At 42.1% G+C, this 26,212-nt stretch overlaps 1 protein-coding gene across 2 annotated transcripts in view; it reads left to right on the plus strand.

Moving 5' to 3' along the window:
- MAPKAP1 (MAPK associated protein 1) overlaps nt 1-26,212 on the plus strand; it is a 109,204-nt gene that overhangs the window by 47,436 nt on the left and 35,556 nt on the right. For both annotated transcript variants that reach the window (XM_068155721.1, XM_068155722.1), the window contains exons 6-7: nt 4,656-4,832; nt 13,236-13,345. In XM_068155721.1, coding sequence (XP_068011822.1) covers nt 4,656-4,832; nt 13,236-13,345 — 287 coding nt within the window. The remainder of the gene's footprint in view (nt 1-4,655; nt 4,833-13,235; nt 13,346-26,212) is intronic.

Raw genomic sequence — 26,212 nt, forward strand, 5'->3', positions numbered from 1 at the left:
AGAATACTGAAAACAAAACAAGCACATTTTTTTTCTCTGAAATTGTCAATAAAATTGCATTCTTTAATTCAAAAGCTTCTGCCATACAGTACTGTCTAATTTCTACACAACTTTGACCTCAGTCTCATTGGCTCTTTGTTGTAAAGAGCAGCATCTGTTTTGTCCTCAGAAATCTTCTTTTCAGTTAATCAATGAATTATCTTTTTTTAGTGTCTTTGGTAATCACTGCTTATGTCTCCATTGTGGAAGAAATCTGCCCCTAAGATTTTTGTCACCAAATAAGAGATGGGGTTTGCCGTTCTGCAGAGCTAGCGTTGTTTAGTAAGAGCCTGAACAAGTTGGGCTTTAAAACAGCTTCAGGTTTTCCTGGGTCATAAAGAATAAAATAGTTTTATTACAGAGTTATTAGTTACAGATAGTAGTGGGTGACTTTTCCTGGTGCAAAGAAGGTTAGCAGTTTAGTTTTGGGGGTTTTTTTCTGTATGAGCCAATTTTCACTGCTGTGTTCCTTTCCTGGAATATTTAATGAATGGTTGGGGGTTTTGGTACTGAATTTTACTGTTAGCTCTTTTGGCATTTTTCAGAGGTGTTTGAGGACTTGGTAGGCTTCTCTCCTGTGGTAGCACAGTTGTAAGGGGGAAAGGAAGGTGCTGAGAGGTCACTGGAACTGCCCTTCCTTTAGGAGTAGCTGATTTCTGTTTAGCAAGTGTAGCGCAGCACAGAAAAGCAGCACTTCATGAAACCAGTTTCATGGATATTGTTGCCTTGGATATAGGATTTCCCTTAGCTCTTCTCAACAGGCATATGAGATGTTTCAGAGGTTAAACACTTCCAGTTGATTTGTCCTTTTTTTTTTCTTCCCCCTACACTAGGGAAGAAACACAAAATTCTTTGCAGATGGTGCCATTTCGTTTGCTGTGACTAATTTCTGTTCATTATATCATAAGTTCAAAAAAGTGTCCTTAGTGTGTGATAAGCTTATTTTTTAATGAGTAGCACACCACTAATGTCAGTCTTTGGACACATGTATTTTTCAGGAGCACAGCACACCTCAAATGGAACAGCACCCGTGAGTAGAGGTATTCCATGAAACATCATTGCCCACAGCAAAAGTCAGCAGTAGGGGGAAATGAATTTCACTGTCTGCCTTGAAGGATAAGATGTTATGATGTGTCAAAGAGTGATCATGACCAAGGAGGCTGTCTAATGTAATCAAATCTCAGGACAGAAATAATGAAATAAATAATGGAGGCATGAGTTCCCCAGAACAGTCTGACAGCAGCAATTGAGAATCTGGGTACAAATGCTCAGAGGAAGGGACAGAACCTCAAGATTGCAATAAGCTTTTTATCTTGTCTAGCTCTTAATTATTCCTCGTGTCTCCATCATCTTTTTTTAGTGTTGCTGACTGCCAGTCCTGTAACAAGGATTGATTTAACTGTAAACTGATCCTCATCACTTCCAAATAAGGAAAGAACTTGTGTAGGTTGCACATTCTTACATTTGTTGTACTGATTTAGTCAGTTTAGGGTATAGAAAGGCAAAAATCGGGATGTTTGTGATGCTGTGCTAAAATGCATCTTGAGAGCACTTCAAAGCTGATACACAACACGAGCAGAATGACAGATGTACCTACCAGTAATACCGTTTGAGAATAATGAGGAGGTTGTAGACTTTGTAATTAAGAGAAACAACCCCTCTGTCTTTAGGAAAAGAATATATTACTGCCTAATTCTTTCCTCTAGAAGGAAAATGTAAGAGTCTGAAGTGAGTGAGTATTAGTTGACAGCTTTGAGAACATTTTGTATTCAGTTAGGCTGCCTTTTTTGTTATAATTGTATTATATTTGTCTCTATTCAGTGTCTTGATAGGAGGAACTACTGACAGTGCTAGCAGCCCTGTTCCTGGCCTCATACACATGAACTTTGGTCATAACCCAGTGGACCATTCTCTTGCCAGCCCCTGACAGATGTTCTGTAATGATTCTGCCTGCAAAAAAATAAACAAAATCCCTTTCTAGGAATAAGTTAATAGTGAGATGCTAATTCAAATAAGCATCCCATTTTTAGATGTTAAGAATGCTGTTACATCTGTCAGGTTTTAACTTTTGCATTCTGTCCACGGCAAACTCCCAGTTCCCCAGGCTTTGAACCTTGTAATTTGAAGCCTGGAGTTCAGGACTTTGATCTCCTCCTGGTGGAGCTTCAAACCGTGGAACAGTTTTACCTATTGGGCTTGTTTTCTCAGTGGATTGTGATTCAGTCTGTGTTAATGTTCAGGACCCCACTGCATGTTTGAAGACATTTGTAACCCCTTTAATTTATGGGATTTAACTGACATGGTGTATTTTCAGTATAATGGGTAGAAAATAAGTGGTTGTCACCACCACCTTTTTTTGGCACTTGGATTGCTCTGAGACCACACTGACTGTGTTCTGTTGCCTGCATGTTTACACGTTCCTCCAGCTTTAATGAGAATTATGCAAATGCACCCAGTACCAAATGGAAATGTTAACTTTATTTATACAGAGCTTCGAGTGCACACCAGGCTGCACATAGGAGAACAGGTTAGAAATCAGTGGTGTAAGGCACAGAGCAGAGCTGTGGGATGTGGGCACGGAGTCAATCTTCAGACTGGAGAGTCTCCTAGCGGGAGCTGATTTTGAGTTACATTGAACGGGACGGAAGGAGCATGGAGAGCTTGGTGTCTGTATTTGTAGAAATCTAAACAGAATAAGGACACAAAAATCATGCCAGACCTTTCTCATAGTGTGAGCAGGATCAGCTGTATCTATATTTTGTTCCTAAAACGACTGGGAATCATCCTGACTGTAGGCTGCTTCTGATTCTCAGAGCCCTGATGCTCTCTGAATCCTCTTCCCAGTACTACTTTTCACCAGTTTACCTAAAAATTACTTAAGCACTCTTGAAGAAGTTAAGCATTAATTCTGCAGCACTATTCCAGTTCTTTGTAACAGTCCAGAGACTCAGGAAAGTTTCTTTAGTAGTTTTGCAGAGTTCTCAAAATTCACAGTGACAAACATTGCTGCATTACCCTTTTGCTAGCAGCTGACATTAATAGAGATGCATCATTATTACCTGTTTTATATAATAAATGTCTTAGTCATGACAAGTTGCATATAGATCACCTGGACTAAGCACTCTCAGTAAAGCAGAGTTGCAACCAAAGGTTTGTGAATTAATTGAGAAAATTGCAAATCAGGTAGTCAGTGAAATAATTCATTGTCACATCCAATCAATAAACTTTGTAAATCAACTCATTTAATTCAAAAAATGATCTATATAGATCAAGCAACCAATTAAACAATTAGCATACACTTTGCAATTAATTAATTTAAGCATCAATCATGCAATTAAAACTCCAAATTTGAACTGCAGAGTTTAGAGAAACAGTGCCACATGAGCATCCACGTTGTACTCTGTGGCTGTGGAAAATGCCTGGATGCTGGTAGATGTACAGTAAGAAAGACTACTTTTCAGGACCATCATTTAAATGTTAACATCCCAAATACAAGGAAGATGTGATCAATAGCTGTCTGATACAGAGTTGTTTCCCTGTGGGCATTTGTATTTGGGAAGAGAGATACTTGAAATCTTCTTCATAGTTTCATAGTTTCATTCAGGGTTGGAAGGGACCACAATGATCATCTAGTTCCAACCCCCCTGCCATGGGCAGGGACACCCTACACTAGATCAGCCTGGCCAGAGCCTCATCCAGCCTGCTCTTAAACACCCCCAGGGACGGGGCCTCGACCACCTCTCTGGACAACCCATTCCAGGGCTTCACCACTCTCATGGTGAAGAACCTCCTCCTCACATCTAGCCTGAATCTCCCCACCTCCAGCTTCATTCCATTCCCCCTAGTCCTATCACTACCTGAGATCCTGAGAAGTCCTTCCCCAGCCCTCCTGTAGGCCCCCTTCAGATACTGGAAGGCCACAATTAGGTCACCTCGGAGCCTTCTCTTCTGCAGACTGAGCAGCTTTGCACTGTATCTTTTTAAAACTCTGTTATTTAGTTCTGCTTGTTAGTCTCTACTAATTTTTAACTGCTTCTACTGGCTGGGCTTCTTAGATATATAGAAAAGGTGGCTTTTCTGCTCATCACTGCTACTGTGTTGAACAGATCTTTACTTTTCCCATGGTTTATTACCCTTTTTGCCTGCCTGAGAGCATTCTCTGCTCCTCCAGCCTGCATTCAGCAACTTTGTCACAGTTGCTTAATCTATGAAAAAAATCAAACCTAAGCTCTGCTTGTTCATCTTGAATTCTAAATTGTGGTGCTCATATAAATGAAGAAATTCACAAATGGAGAAGTACTGCTTCCAGCTTTATGAAGTCATGACACATCTGCAGACTTTAGTGTATTTTACTCACTGTCAGTATTTTCTTGCAGCGCAGTTACTGATGAAGTAAGGCTTGCTGCTGTACTCTGAGGTTTGGAGTTTATGGTAGCAAGATGTGTTGGGACTTTGCTGGGACATATTTATACACATGCCATCATTAGCTTTTAAGTACATTACTCCTGTATGAGGTGTCTGCTGATTTGTTTACCACAGCATTTAGTGATTGATCTGCTGAGCTGAACTGGTTCTAGCTTCCCTCCTGAATGAACTTGTGTTGTCTTTCGTTTCAGCGACAACGTCAATGCCTACTGTCTCCATATTGCTGAGGATGATGGGGAGGTTGACACAGATTTTCCACCCTTGGATTCCAACGAGCCCATTCACAAGTTTGGCTTCAGCACTCTGGCACTAGTTGAAAAGTACTCTTCCCCCGGCCTGGCAGCCAAACAGTCACTCTTTGTCCGCATGTGAGTATGGATGCTGAGAGTCTCCATCAGCGGGAAACAGCTGGGTGCCCAGGCCACCTCCATGTCCTTTTCCTTCTTTACTTTTCTTCATCTGAATTCAATAAAAGCCAGGGGCCACGTGTATTCATGCTTCCCTGCAGCTGATGCCCTGGTCTGGGCTCTGCCAGTGCGCAGGTAGAACATTAAGTGGTGCTGGCCACAGCTGGGTGAGCCCATGGCTGAGAGTCTGAAACTCAAGAGAAGAAAATCAGTTCTTCTGCATATTGGTTTGGAGTGCACTGAATTGTTGCGCTCCTACTACTAAATATTTGGAATTTATGCAGAGTCTGAGCTCATAATCTTTCATTTTGCTCCAGCTATGCTGCTTATTTATGAAAAACATGTTCAAATTAATAAAGGAAACAATCTAGGTAGCATTAGCAGAGATTTAAAGTTATAAAGTCATAAAGTCCTTCATGTTGGAGACCCAGAGCCCTTTTCAACAGGTATTAAGGACCAATCCTGCTAGTGAACTTTTAATTATTTTGGGAAAATTTATTGAATTTTAGCAAGGAGGGGAAAAAAAAAAAGGTGTATTTGTGCTGTTTTGATATTCTGCATGTGAGAGACTTCAGAATCTTCTTTCAAGGCCTGATAAAGAAAGTGGTGGATTTCAATTTAAGGCTGGTTGGACTGAAGAAAGCAAGTGATTTTAAACACAAATAGTTGCAGTGTTTGAGGAGAGAAATGAGGGGTCAATATCATGCCAGGTAGAGTAGGAGCAGACATGCCACTGTAAAGTCTCTTTGAAGGAGATGATCCAGTCCAGAACTGAAAAACTGAAGCTGTCTGCTTTGTAGCTTCGAGGAGAATTTGCAGTATCATTATCAAGTGAATTGGTGTTTGACTCATACATACTGTGCTTGATCACTTTTATTTTTCTTTGCTTGTGAGTGAAAAATCTTTTAAACCATCAGAAGGCCTTAATTACTGTAACAAAATACTAGCAGCATAAGCCACTTCTCACTTGGGAAAAATAATTTGTGTTTGGATCTCTTGAAATGAAAATGCTAATAGGGTTTTCCTGGTTATTGGACATTATTTTAATTTATAAAGGATTACCTCCACTTCATAACCATACAGCTGCTTCTGGTTTTGAATAATCAGACATTTTTTTTTTTAACCTAAGCCATTTAATTGCATTTTTTTTATATTCTTTATTGTGTGTTTCTTAGAGACATTCTAAAGCATCCTACTGAAAGAAATTCTCAGAAATCCCATGTGTATTTCCCACAGGCCTCTTACCTGCATTCCGCTCCTTTAGGTCATTGGAAAATAGGCTGTTCTGTCAACAGTGCTTACAAATCAGTTATTCAAGGTGAACATTCAGCTGTGGAAGGTGGTGCAGGGTGGAGACGAAGCAGTCTGGCCAGTCATTGCAAGGTCCTGTTTTGGTTTGTGCAGGTTGCAGCCACATGGCTGAGCCGGGTTTCCCCCTGTGGAATTGCAGAATATTTCAGTCCTTCCACTGACTGAAGAGTGATGCAGCTTTTAGCTGCAAGAGGGAAGATCTCTTTCACCTGTGTGCATTTCAATTCTATTACCATGAATTTATATGCTGGTGTTGGGTTTTTTTAATTTTATGATTCCATAATTGTTTAGTCTTCCAGATAATCCTGCATTTTCACTGTCCCCTGCAAAATACCAGCAGGTCTATAAAAGATTTGCTTGCAATTCCATGCAATCAAAAAGGACCAAGAGTGTTTGTTGCAGGTAGACCAGATAAGAGGCCTGTATCATTAGATCTTTGAGGTCTTTTCCAACCTTGTTGATTCTATTATTCTATGATTCTATTCTAAGACTATAAACTGTTGATGATTTCTCAACTGGCAAAAGTCCCCATTCTCTCTCAGCTGCCTCCTACCAAAATCCCCATGGCCTGTATTCAGTGCATAAACATGGAGTAGTATTTAAATTCAGTGAATGCTTGTGGTCTCAGATTTTGGATATTAGCTTGAAGGATGTGGAACCATTCCTCCCATATGGAGCATAGAGACCTCAGCAGGATGCAGGTTTAGTCTCCAGCTCTCTGACTGGTGCTTGAGGCAGGATGAAGGTCTAGCTGCAAATCCTGCAAAAAAAGATGTTTAGCATAATTTGTGCTCATGGGAGGACCTTCCTTCTAATTTGAGAGGTCCTGCACCATAAGTAGTAGTGCTTTTCTGAGAGGATTTTGGGTAGGTTGTTTTTTCCCCACAGGTTGGTTGGAAATGGCTTGTACTTCCTCCTGTGTAAATAGCTAGTTGTAAAGAGTGAGATTTAAATCAGTATTTTCTGTGTGTCCCCTAGAATAGACAATTACTTGATCATCACTTGGTCAAAAGATGGTTACTTCTGTGAGTTTAAATCTGTGTACTGTCTTATATTTATAGGGGTTTGTTGTAAATTGTGCATATTCTTCCTTCCCTGTCATCCTGCTAGTGCATGTCATTGTGTTTCTATGTTTCACATCTCTTTTTTTTTCCCCCCTCCTCACACTGAAGTATTTCAGCTGCTGTCATGTCAGGCTTGTGACTTGTATTGTTTATTAATATTGAATCACTGTTGAAAAAAGTTGATGCTTTTGAGAAGCTTCATGATGGAGCACGGTGGTTTATTTCACATCTCACCCGTCCTGCATATTGGATAGATTTTCAGATGTTGTGCAGTTCCTGAGCTGACAGTTGTGGAACCTCGCCAGGGACCCCGTTTCAGCAGGACATGTTTGAGCAGAAACAGTTTGCAGAACTTTATACACTTAAACTCCTGCCAAGGCAAACTCGTAGCCACTTGAGTTAGTTATAAATACCCAGTGGCAGTGGTTGGAAGTAGCCCACAGTGCATTTTATATTCTGAGCTGAATGTGAGTGTCTTTGTGGCTATACAGAGTAGTAAATAATTGAGTTTGATTAGGGAGAGGGACCTCATTATCCCCCCACCTGTGCCCAGCTGGTAGGGGAGGGTCGAAATGAAGCCATTAGCTGTCTCTCTTACTGGCATCTCAAAGAGCTCAAATACATCTGTGTCTTATTTTCTTTTCTGGCACAATCAGTCGAGCAAGCTAAGCAGGCATGACCGAATTTGGCAAGTTCCAAGGACTCTGGCAAAGTTGCACAAGGAGAAGACGGAGGGCAGTCATTCTGGCTTCTAACTGCCCATTAGTCTGCCGAGTTATGTTTTTGGAGGATGTCTGCTGTGGAAAGCAGTGCTTTGTCCAATGTCAAGCACGGCGCTCGCAAACAGCCCGCTCTGATCTCGAGTTCGATCTGTCAGGAGGAGTCAGACAAAGCCCTGCATTCATATAAAGGCAGCCTTCTTCAGATGATGAAGTAATACCTGAAAGACTGAATGAAGGTAGCTTAAAATAAATCTGTACTATCATTAGGGCTTTTTCCCTTGGAAATTTTATTATCACTACTTGACATACTCAGTCTAATGGTGTTTCAAGGAGTTGTAGCTCAGCTGCCAGTTGGCACCCCAGATGAAATTTGGCATACAGTTCCTCTGCTCTGGAGCACTGTTTTTCTGGTTTGATATTATGTTTAAATGACTTTGACTATTATATATGTATTTGTCAGAGCAGCACCTCTGCTATACCTCATAGGTTATGTTTTGGAACTTAATTAAAGTACCAGGCTCTCATTGTATATTTAACAAATTCAGTTCAAAGCTTTGAAGTGTGTTTTTTACTTGGGTTACAGGAGGCCTGTCACCAGTTTTTATGTGGGTGTCGGTAATCTACAAAGTATATTTCAGAATATTCATAAAATGCAAAATAAGAAAGTTAAAGTAGATGCCAGAGTTAAGAAGGTCAGCATGAGGGGGGGAACAGACAGGGGTCAGACTGTTGTTGAAGCAGGAAGCTGATTGTTAGATGTCCAGTGATGGCTTATAGTAAGTGTCCCAATAAAGCCAGCTTTACCCAAGAGTTAGTCAGTTAGTCTTTACCTGCAGAGTTAGTCAAGGCTGACTCAAGATCATTTAGGTGTAGAGTAAAAAGCTGTGGCTGGTGTAGTTATTCTGTTGCGCATCACTGTGCACTTTTCTCTTAAAAATTGCCCATTTTAAGTTAAGCACTTTGTATCAACTGGGATTTTTAGACTTGGACTTCCTGCTGATCAAGTGGAAATCATTAGGAGCCATTCAGAGAGCCATGTCAGCCAGTTTTTGTGTGAGCCTTAACTGATAAATTCCACATCGGTATTCAAATAACAAAAAATTCGGTTGTGGGTTTTTGTAAATTGTCACAGATTGGAAAAGCAGCGCTTGGGAAAGTTTGTTTCTCATTCAGAACAGAAGCCTTTGTCCTTCAAGTATTGGGTGTTTATTTGGCTACACAAATGGAGCCCACGGAGAGGACACTGCCTGTTTCCATGCCACTTCTAAAGCATCGTCCCCCCAAGCAGCAGCGGCGTCAGCCCGCCGGAGCTCTGGCCTCTGCCGCTGTTTTCTTTTTCCTCTTCTGAACCTTGCCACCCTGGCTCCAGTGCTGAGGCTGTAAAAGAAGATGGAAAGCCAAGTTACTGCAGAATGATCACTATCATTAACATTCACGGGTGGTTCACTTATCATTCCTGACTGCACAGACATGGCAGCCGTTATGAAACGTCCACAGGTGTAGCACGATGATACATATTACATTGTGCCACAATGGATTTATGTATTCTGTAACAAAAGAAAAGTGTAATGAAAAAATACAGAAGGTAATCCTTTATTCCTCCACTGCACAATTTATCAGTAATGCCTGTGGATGATAAGTGCCAGGGATTTCCTTTGCTTGATTTAACCTTGTCACCCAGGTATGTTTTTGCAAAGTGACAGAAGATACAAGCTCTAAGGAGTTTCGTTGGCTTCCAATTTGTAAGCACCAGTTTTAATTGATTGAATAGCATCTACTTGTCTGTCCTGGCTTTTAGTGGGTTGACTTCAAATAAAGGTATCACACGTTAGCAGAGTAAGCTCAAACCATGTAATTTATAATTGTAATTAAGGATATGCTGGAATTAGGCTGAGTGAGGACAGTTCAGGCGCATTATCAATGCAGAGCATAAGTGGGAAGCTGGCAGGGCGAGGGTGGGCTGTGTGTTTCTTCCAGAAGAGCCTCGCTGTGCTGTTTTCACGTTGAGGCATGTTGAGCTATGCTGATGGTGGTTTGGGTGATCTGGTGCAGACAGTGGCTCCAGGACTCTGACCACACTCCAGCACACCAGGGATGGCGCAGGGCTTCTCCTCTTCTGCAGGAAATGTGCTCTGACATGCTGGCCTGACCCCGGGATGACGGCAGAATCTCTTTGGTCTGGGCTTACAGCCACTCTCAGCTCAGATTTGTGGGTTTGCTGAGTGCTAAAATGTCACTGCTGAGGTTCTGTGTTGTGCCGTGGGGAGAAGCAGCACTGTGGAGCAAGGGAAGGATGGGGAGAGTCATGTGTCTGAGCTGGGCTGGGTGCTTCAGACCCTCGGGCTCTGTTCCAGAGCAAATAGCCAAAAGTTTACAAATGCAGGGTGCGCTTTACATTGCACTGCTCTTGCCAAGGCCTTGCTTACTGGATAGCACACTAAATATAGTAAAACACAGAGGTTTTTCTTATTTTGCTTTGATCAGTAAAATAAACTTCTAAAGATTGTTCTGGGATGGGATCCAGCTTTTGAGGCAAAGAATGGCCGTGGCTCAGGCATGAGTTAGTAATAGAGTGTCAGGAAAATTAGTCTGACAGTTCTCAGGCCAGCTGCTCAGTAGAAAGAATCAGTTGAGTGGGGATGGCCTGAACCATGAGCAGGATCAGCAACAGCATGTGCTCTTCAGCAGCTCAAGTGTCAGGAGTGGAAGGGACAGCCTTCCATTCTCAGAAGGTTCTGGATACATGCTGGTGTGAGCCCCAAGCTGGGCCAGCCATGGCCAGTTGCCGTGGTTTGCTCCGTGCCCCGCGGGAAGCAGGGATGATCCATGGTGCAGGCTGCAGGTTCTGCCTTGTTTGTGGGAAAACATGTTTGCAAAACATTGTGTTCTAAAGGAGAAAAAAAAAAGGAAAAGGTTGTGACTCCAGACATTTTGGCCAGAGAAGGTTTTGAAAGATTTTGCTCACCTTTGGTTTTTACTGCAGTATTTGAGTTTATTTTCCTGTGTTTTGGTTGCAGTTCCCTGCAAACCTTCTTTCTGTATTGCAGAGCATTCTAGGAATTGCCTGAAGGCATCAGATGTCCTTTGAATCAATGTCCTTATGGTTGAGTCCAGTGTCCAAAGGTATTTCGTAGCACTTCAGTGACAAAGATTGTGTCATTTAAATGAAAGCACAAAGGTACTTTCTTTGTGGTAGTTAGAGTATCATTGTGTTAGAGGCTTTGCACTTAAAACAAATCCACCAAATGTAGCTCAGCAGGTCCATTTGTACTAGAGCTGTAGTGACTTTGGAAGTGAAGCGAATGACCAAGAGCTGCTGGGAAAGGCAAGGTGTTGTGTGGTTCTCATGAAGGTTATGGGGTTCCATAGCAGCTATGTGTAAGATTTGCTCATAAATAGTGTAGGAAGGTTTCTTCCCACAATATGGTGTTAGCTGAGCCCCCTGAAACCTCAGGCTGTGCAAGATCAGCATCTCCCCACTGCAGACATGGCTTGAACTCCCTCATGTGGAGCAGAAGGCTCAGTTCTGCTCCTTCTGTGTGAAAGGCAGGGCAGAAATCAAGAGGGGAGAAAAGTATATGCATGAATAGGTTGGGAATATTTGGTCTGAAGATGAGTAAGATAGAGTTATAAATAATAAATAGTCTAGAGAACATAAATTTGGGGCTTTTAGGCAGTTTCATTTTGCCAGGAACAAAGGGAATTGAGAATGAAATTCAGATGAGACTAACTCACAACTGATGAGAAGGAAACCCTGTTTTGTACTGGTGTCTTGTGGAATCCACTGCCATGGGGTGAGGAGCCTGGGGAGAGCTGCCCAAGGAACCAGGGGATGCTCTGAACAGACCAATCCAATCTGTTACAACGTGACAGGCATTTTTATTTCTTGTAATGCATAAGTGACCTCCTGTTGTGGGTTTCTTACCATCTCTTCAGACTGTTCCAGCTATTCTCAGCAGATGATGTTGAGCTGAGAAGCTTAATTGGGGTAAATAAGGTAGCTGTGTGCTGTGAATGGGGTGAAAGGAGTCAACGTGTGTTTGCTTCTCTGGTGGCTTCAGGACAGTGGGCTGGTGGCCACCCTGTGCCCAGGCAGGGGATTTGCTGACCAGTGTCCATGCTCATGCTCCAGCCAGTAACCAGCAGTGAGTGTTAATGTCATTTATTCATCTAGGCTATGTCACAGCATGGGCCAGGGATGCCACATCTGAAGTGATCAGAACTCCAACTCATATTCTCAGCATTTGTGGTTTAGTGACATGTAATACGGGCTTGTTTTTAATGATGCAATTGTGTTGCTTGGATTGCTTTTGACTGCCAGTTGCTTTAAAAAATATTCCAGCTGTGATATTCATATAGAGCTCTACTCCCTGATTAAAATTCCTGCTTGCCAGATACAAAGCTCCTCCTCCTGTCTAAATAGCTTTGCAAAACAGTTTTTTTTCCCTGCAGTGCATATCTCTCCCCGTGGGTGCAGAGCAGCTCTGGAATTCCTGTGCTAACTGTCTGCAGTGACATCTACTGACACGAGCAGAGATTGACTGCAAGGGCTAAGGGGCAAAATTTACTGAGATATTAATCCAGTATCTCCTCTATTATATTGTCATCTTCTCTGCTTCCCCAGCGGTGCCACTTTCAGTATTTGCCCAGCAGAATGGGAGCCACCCCTGTGCGTGCACAGCTTGTCCCTGCATGCGGACCCTGCAGGCAGTGGCCAGGACACAGGCCCCACTGTCAGAGTCCTTCCTGGCAGATTTTGTGCCACGGGGTTCACAGAAATGTCTCCAAAGAAAGCATGTTGCATTTGAAATAATGCTGGAAAGCTGCTGCTCTTTCTCTGGGTGTTGTTCTTCCACTTCCCCTCGCCGGGTTGTTCAGTCTGCCACCGGGACGTGTATGGAAATGACATTGCAAACTGTTTCTCTTGTATGCACTGTGAAACGCCTTGCAGATGCTTATTAATGAGCAGTTGAGGAGCTCCACAGATACATTTGCTCATTTTTCTTTTCTAATGGTGAATGCAAATTGATCAAAAATAAAGATAAATTAGGAAAATCCTTAGACACCTTGAATCTCAATCCATTTCCTCCATTTTTGTCTCTGCCTTTCTAAGGGAGTTTTCTCAGTGTCTCCTTTTATCTTAACTTCTATCGCACAACTTTGTTCATCGTTGTGCCTAACGAGTCCTTTGCTTGAACTAACAGAAATTGCACCGAGCTGCCTGATGATGATGATTTTGTAAAAATGCATGTGCATCTGTCTTGCAGAAATGCTGCTCATGGATTCTCACTTATTCAGGTGGACAGTATGAAGGTCACCATGAAGGATATCTTACAAAAGGCCTTAAAGAGAAGGAAGGGATCACAGAGAGGCTCAGGTGGGTTATTTATCGTATTTTCTAGAGGGTAGGGTGTTTTTCCACAAGCATATTTTATATCTCTTTTTAACTGTTGTGAAAGATGCTCTTTTTTTGTTTCTTTTCAGTGGGTATTGTAATTTTAGCATCACTCAGAAGCAGTTTTGCACACAGGTTTGCGTTCTAGATGCTGGCAAAAGGCAGCAGAGGAGCTGCATTATGTTTGCTGCAGAGCAGTATATCCATTACTGCAAGTATTTATTTATGATAACAAAGCCATTTGCATTCAAGTCCAGCTAGTGGTTATTTGAAACGATGGGCGGAGGTGCAGCAAGACCAGTCCTTGGTGGAATTCGTATACTTTTAATTTATTGTGAGAAAATTATGCTTAATCTGATTTTTAAATGAGTTAAAAGAATCCATTGGTGCTCTGAAGAGGAAAAGAAAAGGTTGCTTCCTGCAATCTTGTCAAAATAGCTGCTGTTAGAGTTAAGAGATGGCAACATTGAAAAGAAAAAAGGCACATTTGCAGTACTTGCATTTCTGGTTTAGAGCAATGCTTCTGAAGGGTGTAAATGTGCATCTACATACGTGTTAGTGTGTGTGTTTCAAAAACATAAGGCTGAGAGATCCTTCCAGCAACAAGAAATAATTACTGTGAGGAATCGCACCGAGCCTTGTCACGCAACAAAGGAACTTTAATATGAACCTATCTATATACTGGGTACAGATAAGGATCTTGTCTTTGTAAATGAATGAAACCTCCTTATATACCCTTAGTTTTAACTATGGGAAAAGAAAATAAACCCTGTTCTCTTTAGAAAAAGTAGTTCAGGGCAGTTTTTAAACGAGTGTATAATCTGTCATGGATTTAATTAGCTATCTTCAGATGAGAGCTGAAGTTTTAATAAAAGTTAGAAGAGATAACACAGTGAAGGACACGGATGAGCTGTCTCAAGGCCATATTCCAAGGGAACGATAAGAGCTGTAAAAAATGGCAGAGGAGAGCAATTGAATGAAGCAATGAAAATCTGATTCTCGTAAAAAAAAAGAGAGAGAGAGAGAAAAGGGAAGGGGGGGGAGAAGAGAGTGAGATGCTGGTAGGGGTGGTTGTAGATGAGACCCGCCAGCGTCTGCAGCAATTTGGCCACTGGCCAGGAGTCATTGTTCACCCTCGGCTGTGGCGGCTCGGTCCAGATGTGCCAACTGCACGTTTCGGCTTTTGCCAGCTGACTGCGCCGTTTGATAACCAGCTCTCTGGATGCCCATCACTGGCCGCAGAGATAGAATTAAATGATGATGATCTTCCCACAAGTTGGGAGAGGAAACAATGCATATAAATCTTGATTTCATCTCAGCGTGAGAAGTCTTTATCCATCATCACTCATAATGAACAAGTCGTTAGCTGCGATGAATGGTGTTCCCTTTTTTCCAAACCCCTCTTTTGTTCACTTTTTTGGGTGACTTTTATTTATTTCCTGGGGTCAGATTTCTCTTCTCTGAAGGGAGGTGGCTAAAGGGTTCGCTTAGCTCAGTCCTTAAGCTACTTTCCTCCTTCGTGTAACAGATGTTTTGCTCCCTGAGCGGTTGAAATTTGTTTGTCCTTTTTATTTTGTTACTTTTGCTCAGTAGTTGGACCTGTCATTTATTCCTTCAGTTACTACATTAATTTCTTCTGTCTTGGCACTCCTGCTCAGAAACCTTTGTAGTAAGAGGGTATATAAGCATGTATGTATCATTTTGGGGGGGTTAATTATAGAAGAAAACATTTACATTTACTTCATACGTACTATCCATGTGATGTCTCAGCTCTTTGAGATCTGACCATCATCCCTGCTGTGCATGTAACCACAGGTGAAGTAACAAAATTAAAACCTTTTGGATAGTTATATTTATTTTTGGACATGTACTTGGATCTCTTGAAATAGACAGTGTTGCTTCCAGCTTTCCATTTAACCTTGTGTATGGATGCATCCAGAGCTAAGACCTGTAAGCTTCATGAGTTGGAGTCCCTCTGTGAGGACACTGATCGCTCTAGGGATCAGTGCTTTAATTCCCATATTACTGAATTTCACGAGTGAAATATTTGCTTCATATTCAATTTTTAGTTTATTTTGTAAATGTTGGTGAGCACTAATAATGTATCATTGAAATTGTCAGGTGATACCATCCCATGGGTGAAGGGACTTCTCAGATTGTTGATGTATTAAATTGGTAAATCACCAATTAAACTTTTTGTTAAAATTACCTTCCTGAGTCCAAAACTTCCCTTGTTCTCAATTACTTCCTTTATTTGAAACCATGATTCGTTGGTCAGCAGACTTTGGGAGCTAGGGGAGGCTTTGGAGGGTCTTGCCTGTCATCTTTAGAACAGCAGAAAGTGCAGCTGTCTGCACAGAGGGATGCTTTGCCCTCTGGATTGACACAAGCCCTGCACAGCCCCCAGTGCTGCAGTGGCTGAGCAGGTGGAGATGCTGCCCAGGCTGAAGGATGGCTAATGCTAGGGATGGCACCACATGGGCAGAGGTAGACTGGAGCAGGAATAGAACAAGATTTTGTCATTATTCTTCATCTACCTCCAGATTCTGGATTGTTTGGAGTGGATATGCCTCTTACTGTCACTGAGAGATACCCAGATAAATGGAATTTAAGATCAGACTACTAGCACAGTGTGGTCCTGTGTGATTGTAGTTCAGGTTGTTACCAAGCAGTGGATTAGGATGCCCAAGTTCTGAATAAAAGATAAAGATGTAACTTAGGGAAAGCATTTCTTCTCTTTCAGCAACACTTCCCTTTAAGTTGATTGTTCTGATTTTTGAGAGGTACTAAAACCAAAAATAGATGTAGCATGTTTATATAAAGCTTTGGGAATAGTTTAATAAATTAAACTGACACTGATGAACTTTCCTGCACCTTTTCAGTGCGCCTCCAGACCAGGCTTCACAGAACAACTGAATTTATGTTTACAGCTTATGCTGTTTTCAAGTACCTGTATAAGAAATTGCTTTCTGACCTATTTTCACCACTGACTTACATGACATTTTTCAAATTGTTTGTGGGGAAAATGCAAACCTTGGTTGGCTGTTTTGGGGAAAGAGGAAATTGAAGGATTTCTGCTGTATGGTCAGGAAGGGGATGTTCCAGCATGACCAAGGCTAAAATACTCGAATAGCTTTCTCTAATAATTTCGTTTAGCCAATAGTCTGAAGCTTACAGGTAGGTTTTTCAGCAAGGAATTGAGTGGCAAGGTCCTGGAAATCTATTCCACATGGTCACCTTTGTGAGTTGCTGACCTGCTGAGCTTCTCTGGTTTTGACTTCTGTTTGAAAGCACTGTTACCACCCTTGCAGCTGCCAGCCCTTACCAACCTCCTGGAGCTCCAGGCTGGTGATGGCATCAGGGGGTTCTCTTGATGAAGGGTTGCACAGAGCCCAGACTTCCACACATTCTGTTTCACCAACGTTTACATAGCCATAATGTGAACCCTGCCTGTAAAAAAACAAACAAGCCAAAAAACCCCAAACCAACGTGTTTATTTCAAGGTCCCTTTTGTTGAAAAGACTAAAGCTGAGTAAGTACTGACTGCAAAGAAATTCTGAATAAAACTGAATAAATTCTGACTGCAATTTAAGTTCAAGCCTTAGATTATTTGTTGCAGGAAGATACAGGTCAGCAGAAGGAGATGGAAGTGGGGCACAACATGTATTTCATAGAAAGCAGCACACACAGAATAAAAACCCCAAAGCCAGCAATGTTCTGGTTGTGTCTAGCTCTGTTTTGATATTATGTTGGATAAAATTATTGCAAACTATTCAAGCTCTTTCATGTTTCTTGTAGCTTTCCTTTCTTGGTGTCACAAGGCTTTTCTTTCCTTTCTTGATGTCACAAAGGTTTTCTTTCCCTTCTTGGTGTCACAAGGGTTTTCTTTAGACATATGAACTGTGACCATTTTTAAATAATAGTGTTTGAGACAATCAACAGGAAACACAGGTGGTAAAATAACCTATATGTGTTATAGCTGAGAGAACTGCAGCCCTGAAGTCATTTTGTAGAGGACGTGGCTGTACTGAAGCAGTGCTTTGGGAGCCTGGTGACCTGTCCTAGCACAGGCAGCAGTGGGGGGTTAATGGGAATACTGTATCATCTCTTGCCACATGCCCAAATAACCAACTCAAAGAAGTGCATGGGAATGGCTGCAGGTTAGGGAAAGCTTGCAACAACCAGTCAGTGCTACATACTGGGAAAGATAAATCTGCAACGGAAATCGTTGAGGCAGATGTTTAATTAGTTGGAGTCAGGCTGGATAAATCAGGATAGGAAGTGTCTATGCAGATACACTGGTGTGCGATCCTCTTCTCCAGGCTGCTTTCATTGTCTTTTAAAACTAACTGTTCTTCTTGCTTAGGAAAGAAGCAGCAAAACCAGTCATATAACCTCGCTGTTACTGTAATGGATTCCCTTGTGTACACTCATAAAATAGAAAATGTAATGGATGTTTTCTTATGGTAATGAAAAATAACTAAGTAGAATACTTTATCATCCATTTGTTTAACCTATTGCGTGCTCAGCAGCGTGTATTGCACATGCATATTTTACATGAGAGCTGGAAATAAAACACTCTGGGTTGTGGAGTGAACTCCCAGAGGAGACTGGTCTAATCCAGTGATGGACCACCTTGAGGGAAGCTCAGGGACATCTCATGCAAGAGAATATTCTCAAAATAGCCAGAATGAGAGAGAAAGAGACCGAGAGTGGGTGATATCCTGACCACAGTGGGTGCAGCAGGGAGGGGGAAAAGGCCAAAAGCTCTCTTCAGTGCTGCAGGGATCTTGCTGTGCATATCCATTGGCCTGCAGTGCTGGAATGTTGAGAATGAAGGTCCTGTGGAAAACTCCAACATCCATCAGTAGTTAAGGATTACTTGGTATAAAGGCACCAAGTCTAGATCAGTTAGAGAATGTTTCTGAACATCGTGAGCACTCCAGCAGCTGATGGTTTAAATATAAAATTGGTCTGTAGTTTGGCAGCTCTACAGAAAAGGAATCACATGCTTGAAATCAGGACTGTAAGAACTTCTCATTCTTCCTGAGAATGTCAGATATGGTAGAGTCTGGATTTCAGACAGATGTAATAACGGGGTCTTGAAAAGCCTTTTTAGAAAGTGATATTTGGATGTTTTGATACCGGATATAGTTCTGCTCCCTAGAAATCTTTAAGAGTCTTAATATTAACTTCCAAGAAAGATGGATATTAGGCTTACTTTTAAAATCCCATCCTCCTGCTTTGCTGAGAAAGGTTTTGCAGGTCGTACAGATTGTGTTGCATAACTGTGAAATGCCATTATCAGCAGAACTTGGTTTGCTTTACTGCTAAATGGTTTTCCTGCGCAATCAATCTGATGGGTGTTGCTGCTGGTCTTGTCGCAATACATGCGTGTTACCCAGCTAGCTGAGCAGCTGAAGTTATGGTAGATGTATGTTTTAAATCCTACTTTATAGGAAGGCTCTCAGTTGGACCAAAGAAAGCACAGTGCTTCCAGGGTGAAATGCAGAGACCCTGATGTTCAGATACCGCAGCACAGCTCCGAGCAGGTCTGACAGCGTCCCACAATGTGCAGTAGGCAAGTAGATCTTATCAGGCTTTTTATATCTGCACTCCATGGAGGCCACATTCAGTATTTTCTATAAAATATGTTTGCATGGCTTACAATTCTAAGAACATAAGAAAGATGATGACTGCATTCTTGATACTTTTTGTATCTTGATTCTCAATTAAATACATGCAGGAACTATATGTACACTTGAAAGTTATCTTCCTTGCATTGAGCTGTCTCATCCCTTTTGCTCTTCAACAAATACATTCTCTGGGATGCCTTTTCCTCCAGAGCTTGACTGAATGGACTATAAATACTAAAGTAAAGTAAGAAAGAATGCAGAGAGAATGTGTGCCAAAGCTTTGTTTTCAAACAAATTAAACATTATTGTCAGTAAATAAAACCTGAGTGTCCTTAGGAAATGAGAGACAAAACTAAGCAGGGTGAAATACTGAAATGTTAGAATACTCCTGCCTGTTTCTGGTGTGTGTCAGCCTCTCTTCATCTGAAATTTATCCTGAACAGAGAAGCTTTGTCTGATTAATCTCTTCTCATTTTAAGGAGAAATTCTTTGCAGGGTGAACATGCTACTGATTATTATTTAATAGCTGCTTCAAACTGCAAACATCCCCGAACCAGAAATGCTCAGTCCTTTTAAGAACAAAATGCTACCCAAGTTTAATTGTTATAAACAATACCTTCTGCCAACATTTCACAGACATGACCTGTATTTTCCGTAGGTTAGAGGGAGAGTTATTAACTTAGTATTCTGTTCAGTTTGGAGAAAGACTAATACTTTTTCTATAAATGAAAACAGCTGCTTTACAATAACATTCAAGTCCCCCACAGCTGTCAAACAGTGCTTTTTGCATTCTTTAAAAGGTGCAAAGTGACCGAAAATAGTCTGAAATAATCTTACTAGTCTGGCTAAATGTATTATCTCACTGCCACGGGAAGATGAATAATAAGGAAAGAGAAAGATTCAAAAACCAGGCATGGGACGTAAAAATAAAAGCCTCTCTATCGTATTTTAGTCTCTACAAGAGAATCAAAAGACTTATAGCTGCAGAGGCCAGTTAAAATAATCTGTTCCATCACCAGGTAACCGGGAGCTGTGGCACACAGCACAGCCTATTGCAGGCCGTGTTTTGTAACGGTTTATTATTCCTGTATTTCAGATTTGTTCTCACAAAGTTATCCTTGAGAACTTTGGGAACAGAAGCTCGAAAGAAAGAGTCTTGCTGCAGACATGAAGTTCATCTTCCCATTCAGGAAGCCACTAGGGAAAAGAGATCTGGGGGTTTGTTTGAAAATTTCCATTCTAACATATCAGTCTCAGCACCACTTTTAATGTCAAATTTCATGTCTCAAACGTGCTTCTGAAACTGTTTATAAACACATTTTATTCAAAACTTACATGGGAGATAAGCAAAAACTGCAATACAAAGATAGTATTTGTGTGAAAAACCACTTATTGTCAAGCACCCCGCCAGGCCCAGGGGAAATCGCGCGGCTGCTGGAGCACTGAAGGTTTTCGTTTAAACCTGTCCCACAGTTTTTCTATTCCTGGAGTATCTCAGCGGTGCTGTTTGTAAATACTCAGCCTTGATGGTGTGCTGCTGTGTTTGATTTGTCTTGCTCCTGCCTCTCATAGATGCTAAGGAGAGCTGACGTTCCTAAAGAGCTGGGAAGGGGCACAAAGGCTTCGTGTCCCCATGGTCGGAGCGTGGGCGGGGGTGGCAGGATGGGAACGTGGTGGTGGCTGCAGGCAATGGAGAGGGAGGATAGGAGCCATTTGTAAGCTGCAGATGTGCTCCTTCCATGGATCAGATTGCCTTCAGTGGTGGAGGCAGATCATATCTGTGGAGTCCTCGGCAAAAGGGGTGTCTAGAGCAAGGGCTTGGGGTGTTTGTTACATGTGCAGAATGCCTTTGCTGAAACTATGCCTGAGCCTTCAAACATGGAATCTGCTCCTCATCATGTACACTTCTCCATTTTAGTGATTGGAAAATTATTTTTAAATGATTGGAAATTAGGTCTTTAAAGAAACTAACACTATGACTTAAAAAAATATCTCTAACACCCCCCAAAACAGAGTATAACTTTTTAAAGTTCCTAGATAGATTGAAGTCCTTGGACCCTGATGTGGTATTGGCATTAATGATATTTTCTTGTTACTCTCCATCAGTAAGTATTTTTCTTCTGCCAGAAGATTTAGACTCTGATGCCAGGCTGCTGGAATTCCTAAGAGACCTTGCTGGGACCCTGTCATCTCAGCAGGATGCTCCTCCTGAGCCCATCTCCAGTCCCCTGCCTGGCTCAGAGCAGGGCGTCCCTGTGCCCCCTAGGGCACCTAGAGCTGCAGCTGCCTTTCGGATGGTGGCTTTCCTTTATGAGGGCATTGCCTGGGGGGCAGGGGAAAACAAAGTATGAGGAAGAGTGCTAATTTGGAACATCATTTGGATCGTGCCTGCTGTTCCAGTTCAACATGGAGGTTATTGGGGTGTTTTGGTGGCTTTACTTTATGAGGCATTGCTTGGGGCAGGAGAAAACAAAGTATGAGGAAGAATGCTAATTTGGAGAATCTTTTGGATGGTGCCTGCTGTTCCAGTTCAACATGGGGGTTATTGGGGTGTTGGGAAGCACAGGATGGGAGGATCTGATGGGCTATAGGTGTCAAAGCCAGGAAGGAACCATTAACATTCCACTCAGATGCAGGCCAGTATGCTGACAACTGGCTGCCATCATGGCATCAGTCTTGGGGCTGGGGTGACTGGAAATGAGAGTCCCACTCCTTGGCTTCTTGTGCTGCTGAAAGAGCTGCAGATTTCAGTGGGATTTGCTTCCTCATCCCTACCATGTAGGCAGGGGAATGGGACAAAAAGAAGTGTCTGGAATAGGGCAGAAGGGAGTGTCTGTATTTCTATTGCATTTATTTATTTATATATGTAAAAAAGGAGAACTTGGAAGATAAAAGAAGCTATGTAAAACCACAGCCCTGTGATTAAAGCATTTTAAAGAGATGAATCACAATTAGAATAAACTGTCATTAAAACTTGATACTGTCACTGCATGATGGTAACAGGAGTTTAAATTTAAAAGTAAATATGTTAGAGTAGGCGATGCATATGTTTGCTCTGACTCTTAAGGAGATGGAGGCCCCAGCATCTGTGACAGTGAAAAGCCAATTAATTTATATTTCCTTGTGTTTACATGCATGCTTTTCTGCTTAATGGTAGTTTGGAGCTTCCTTGGCTTCCAGTACTTTGTTTTGGATAATTATAGCATCCCTGCAGAGTCTTGTGCCCCCAGTTATGAATGGCTTTACCTGGAAATACTTCAGAAAGGCTGATTTTTCCCTTGCATTAAGTTGTTTTTATTGGCAGGATTTAAGATTAAAAGGATCACCAGTATTTGTAGATCTTTGATAAACACTTTCCTGCTTGTTCTTCCCCTGTGTCTAGAGGGAATGCAGTGAAAAAGACTTAAGTGAAAGGTATAGCCCCAGCTGTCCCCACTTTTTCCCTGTTCACCAGTCCTGTGGAGGAGATGTCAGGTCCTGCAGCCTCTCCTTGAGGGACTTGGTGTAGTAGTGTCCCTCACAGAGTTAGATAATGGTTGGATTATCTTGAAGGTCTTTTCCAGCCATTGTGATTCTGTACAACTTGCTGCTGCCAGGTTATAGCTTTCCTGTTCCTCCTGCTCAGCACCCTCTACCCCACATTCCTGGAGCTGTGTTTGGGTCTCACTCGCTCTCAGCCATGTTGTGTTAATCAGAGGAAGAATCACTTGCTTGCTGGTTTTGGAGCAGGTTTTCCTCAGCAGTATTGGTGTGTGCAGGGTGAGCCCCTCTGTGCTGGCAAGGGTGGGATGGAGGCTGCTTGAAATTATTTCCTTCTGCCTACAAAATCCATCTCTGTTTTGCAGCAGTAATAATTTATTTCAACAAGCCCTTTCTCAGCAGCCTGCTGATGCTGAGCAGACACTGACATGATGGGGGGAGCAGGGATGTTGGTGTGCATGGAACAGCTCCTCAGAATTAGAGTTTGTGACTGGTCAGAATAGAAATAGCTTGTTGGTCCTGTGTGATTGGGCTGATGGCATTCTGGACATCAGCCGGGATGACTGAGGAAAGTTTTTCATTCCTGGCCTCTGAAATGCAAGTGAAATACTGAACTGAGTTTATTTTAGTGCTGTTGGTATTGAAATCATACCTTTACTGGTGGTTCTGGATTGGTCATAAAGCTGTAATTTACATGACATTTTAAATTTGGCAGTTCAGTATTTGGATGATAAAGGTTTCTTTGTTGATTTGATCCACACTGATGGAAGAAGATACACCAGGTACATCCATGGGACCATCTTCTTCCTGCTGTTTTCTTTTTTTTAATCCTGAAACACTCCCTGGTTGTATTGCCCCTTGCTGCAGTACTGTCACTTAACTGTCTCTAACCAGGGGAAAACACCTTTCTCGCTTTATAGTCCAAGTCAGGAAGGTAGAGACCTCATGTTGACCTGCATCACAACCAACCATCTGAGGCTGGATGAGGCTCTGGCCAGCCTGCTCTAGTGTGGGGTGTCCCTGCCCATGGCAGGGGGCTTGGAACTAGATGATCCTTGTGGTCTCTTCCAACCTTGAATGATACTATGATACTATGAGCCTGGACTGCAAGATGTTCACACTGGTGCCTTCTTACAGGCAGAAGCCTGCAGAAGGCACTTGGGGTGTGTTGGCTACAGTGTGCCCTGCCCTACCAGCAGCCCTAGAGCTGCTGCCTGACATTACCTCTCGAATTTGTGATTACAAAAATTAATCTGTGTGTTGTCTTTCAGCTACAGGTACGTTACATTGTAGATCAAACATGTTGAATTCTCTTCCTTTCAGCTTTATTTAGAGATCTATGTTGCTACTGCCAGAAGAATACAAGTTTCTAGTAGCAATTAAACAACACACTCTGAATATTCTGCAAGGGCTGGTTTGCTGCTAGTTGCACTGCATGGTTTCTATGCTACCCAAAAAAAAAAAGCATTACAGAAATGAAGTGTTTGTTTCTTTTTAAGGGGCTTTTGACTAAATTCTTTAATTTCACTGGCTGTCAAGGTAGTGTTAAGTAAAATGGGTTTGAACTGCTGTAGTTTTTGTGTACTGGACTAGATGTCAGAAACCTTTGCCATCACTGGAAATTCTGTCACTCTGGATTTACTATCTGTTTCCCACAGCTGAATTCTTAAGCAGTGTGATTTAACACCTTGGCTCTCCATCAGCCTGGCCTGGCATTTATTTGAATGCATTACACCACTGGTTTCCATAAACTATTTTACAATTGTTTCATATAAATGACTGTTTATTTCTACAAAAACCATCTGTATTTCTGCAGAGAGCGGCAGATAACTGTATGTAAAATTCAGTAATGTCACAACAGTGCAAGTTAAGGAAAAACAGATTGGACTTGGGGGGGTAGGAAGAAAAAAAAAGTCTCATGCTTGTGTGTAACGTTAAAAGTTTGTTTTCACTATTTAAATATCTTTATTTATTAACCAGTATTTGCATTTGTAATGATAAAATCTTTATTCCACTTCAGAGGTGTCGAGGGGCTTTGGGGATTTTTAACGGATAAACAGATTTAAGATGTTCTCGTAGCAGTAGGATTTGAGATGTAAACATTCTGGCTTTACAGCTATTTCCTCTCAAAACTGTTTACATATTTTCTGTTGTTTTATTGTCATTGCCAAGCACACAATGGAATCCTTGCCCCTTCTGTTGTCTTCTAAAAAAATCCTACAGCAGGAGGCCTGAGACCTCTCCATTCCCCGTTTTTGTGCTCTCTGCAGTGTATCGATCCCTCTCCTTCTCCAGTCCTCCTTTGTTTATAATCCCTGCCCAGTATTCATCTTCTAGCCCAGGGTCAGTGTCCAGCAGTATTGGGAAGCTGGTTTTCAGCAGTGCCTCTCTAGAGGCAGCCTGCTCCCAGGGAGGCTCTCCCGGAGGAGGAGGCGATGCTGCAGCTTGCCTGCTCCCAGCCGGCACCCAAGGAGCTTCCACACTGAGCTATTTTAGTTCCTCCATATGCTGCCCATGTGCTGGCAGAGGGAAAGCTGGAATCCAGTAGTCTTACACTTAGCGCGACTGATACTTTCTGACAGACTATTTGAAATGATAGAAATACATAAACCTCCTCTTTTTTATGACCTTGTAATAGCTGCAACATATTTCCAGCAAATATTTTCTATAGCAATAATAAAAAAAGTGATAACAAAAAAAATAAATATAAATATAGTTTAAACTCAAAAGAAATCACACTTTCAGAACCTAGGGTTGGAGCAGCGAAGCAATAAATCATGCATCCTTGTGAAAGGAGAAACTTGAAGTAGGGAAGCACCACAGACATCAACATTAAATGTTTATCAGCTGTTCTCTTTTGACTACCTTCCTGTCTTACTTCTGTGTGTGGACAGAGCCTGAAACACAGCTTCCATTCACTTCTGCTTATTTGCTGTCTGCTGGGTGTCTGCTGCCATGGCAGTTAGGCAATGGCTGCCTAACCATCTTAAAGTTCTGATTTTACATGTGTTACTATGGAATTCCTGTGTTACTGTGAAGCACTCAAGGTCCTACACGTGCCCAGCAGTGTTGTGTGTGATGTGTGTGACACATCGGCTGTGTTCTGCATCCACACTGCTGGTCCCCACACAGTTGTGCTGGCTCTTGTGTGAGTGCAGCCCAGGCAGGGACAGGGGCTGGGGCTGACTGTGCAGAGGCTTGGAGATTCTCCAAAAGCACCATAGAAAGTTCTGTGGTTGTTTTGGGGGACAGTCCAAAACATGACGTCTTTTACTACCATGCATGTTCTCTCAGCCTCATAGCTACTAGCATAGTGTTTGCTGGCTCACCGAGGACAGGTCTTCATCTGCTGAGGATTCTTTTGGTGGTTCATTGGTGGGGTTCTAGGTGGTGTTTTTTCACTATTCTGCTGAAATTTGGCAGAGTGTGTGCTTTTTTTCTGCAGCAGGTTTTGCATTTGGAGGCTGAAGATGTTCTGTGGAGAGTTGTCTGAGGAACTATGCCAGGAGTTTGACTTTTAAAACTAATCCTCAAACAGTAACAAACCACCATGAGCAGACAGGATTCGCTGAGAGATTTGGTGGAGGTCAGATATGAAGATGCTGTGCTGTTAAATGCAAGGCAGAATATGTTGCCTATATCTGCTGCTCTCTCAGGTGTGGATGGTAGCTGGTGTTAGTTGGAGGAGTTCAGGGAGAGACCAGTATCCCATGGCTTCCTCACCAGGCAAGCT

The sequence above is a fragment of the Melanerpes formicivorus genome, unplaced genomic scaffold, assembly GCF_026170545.1.
Source record: "Melanerpes formicivorus ecotype bairdi unplaced genomic scaffold, bMelFor1.0.p_v2 SCAF_33, whole genome shotgun sequence".
NCBI classification, from domain to species: domain Eukaryota; kingdom Metazoa; phylum Chordata; class Aves; order Piciformes; family Picidae; genus Melanerpes; species Melanerpes formicivorus.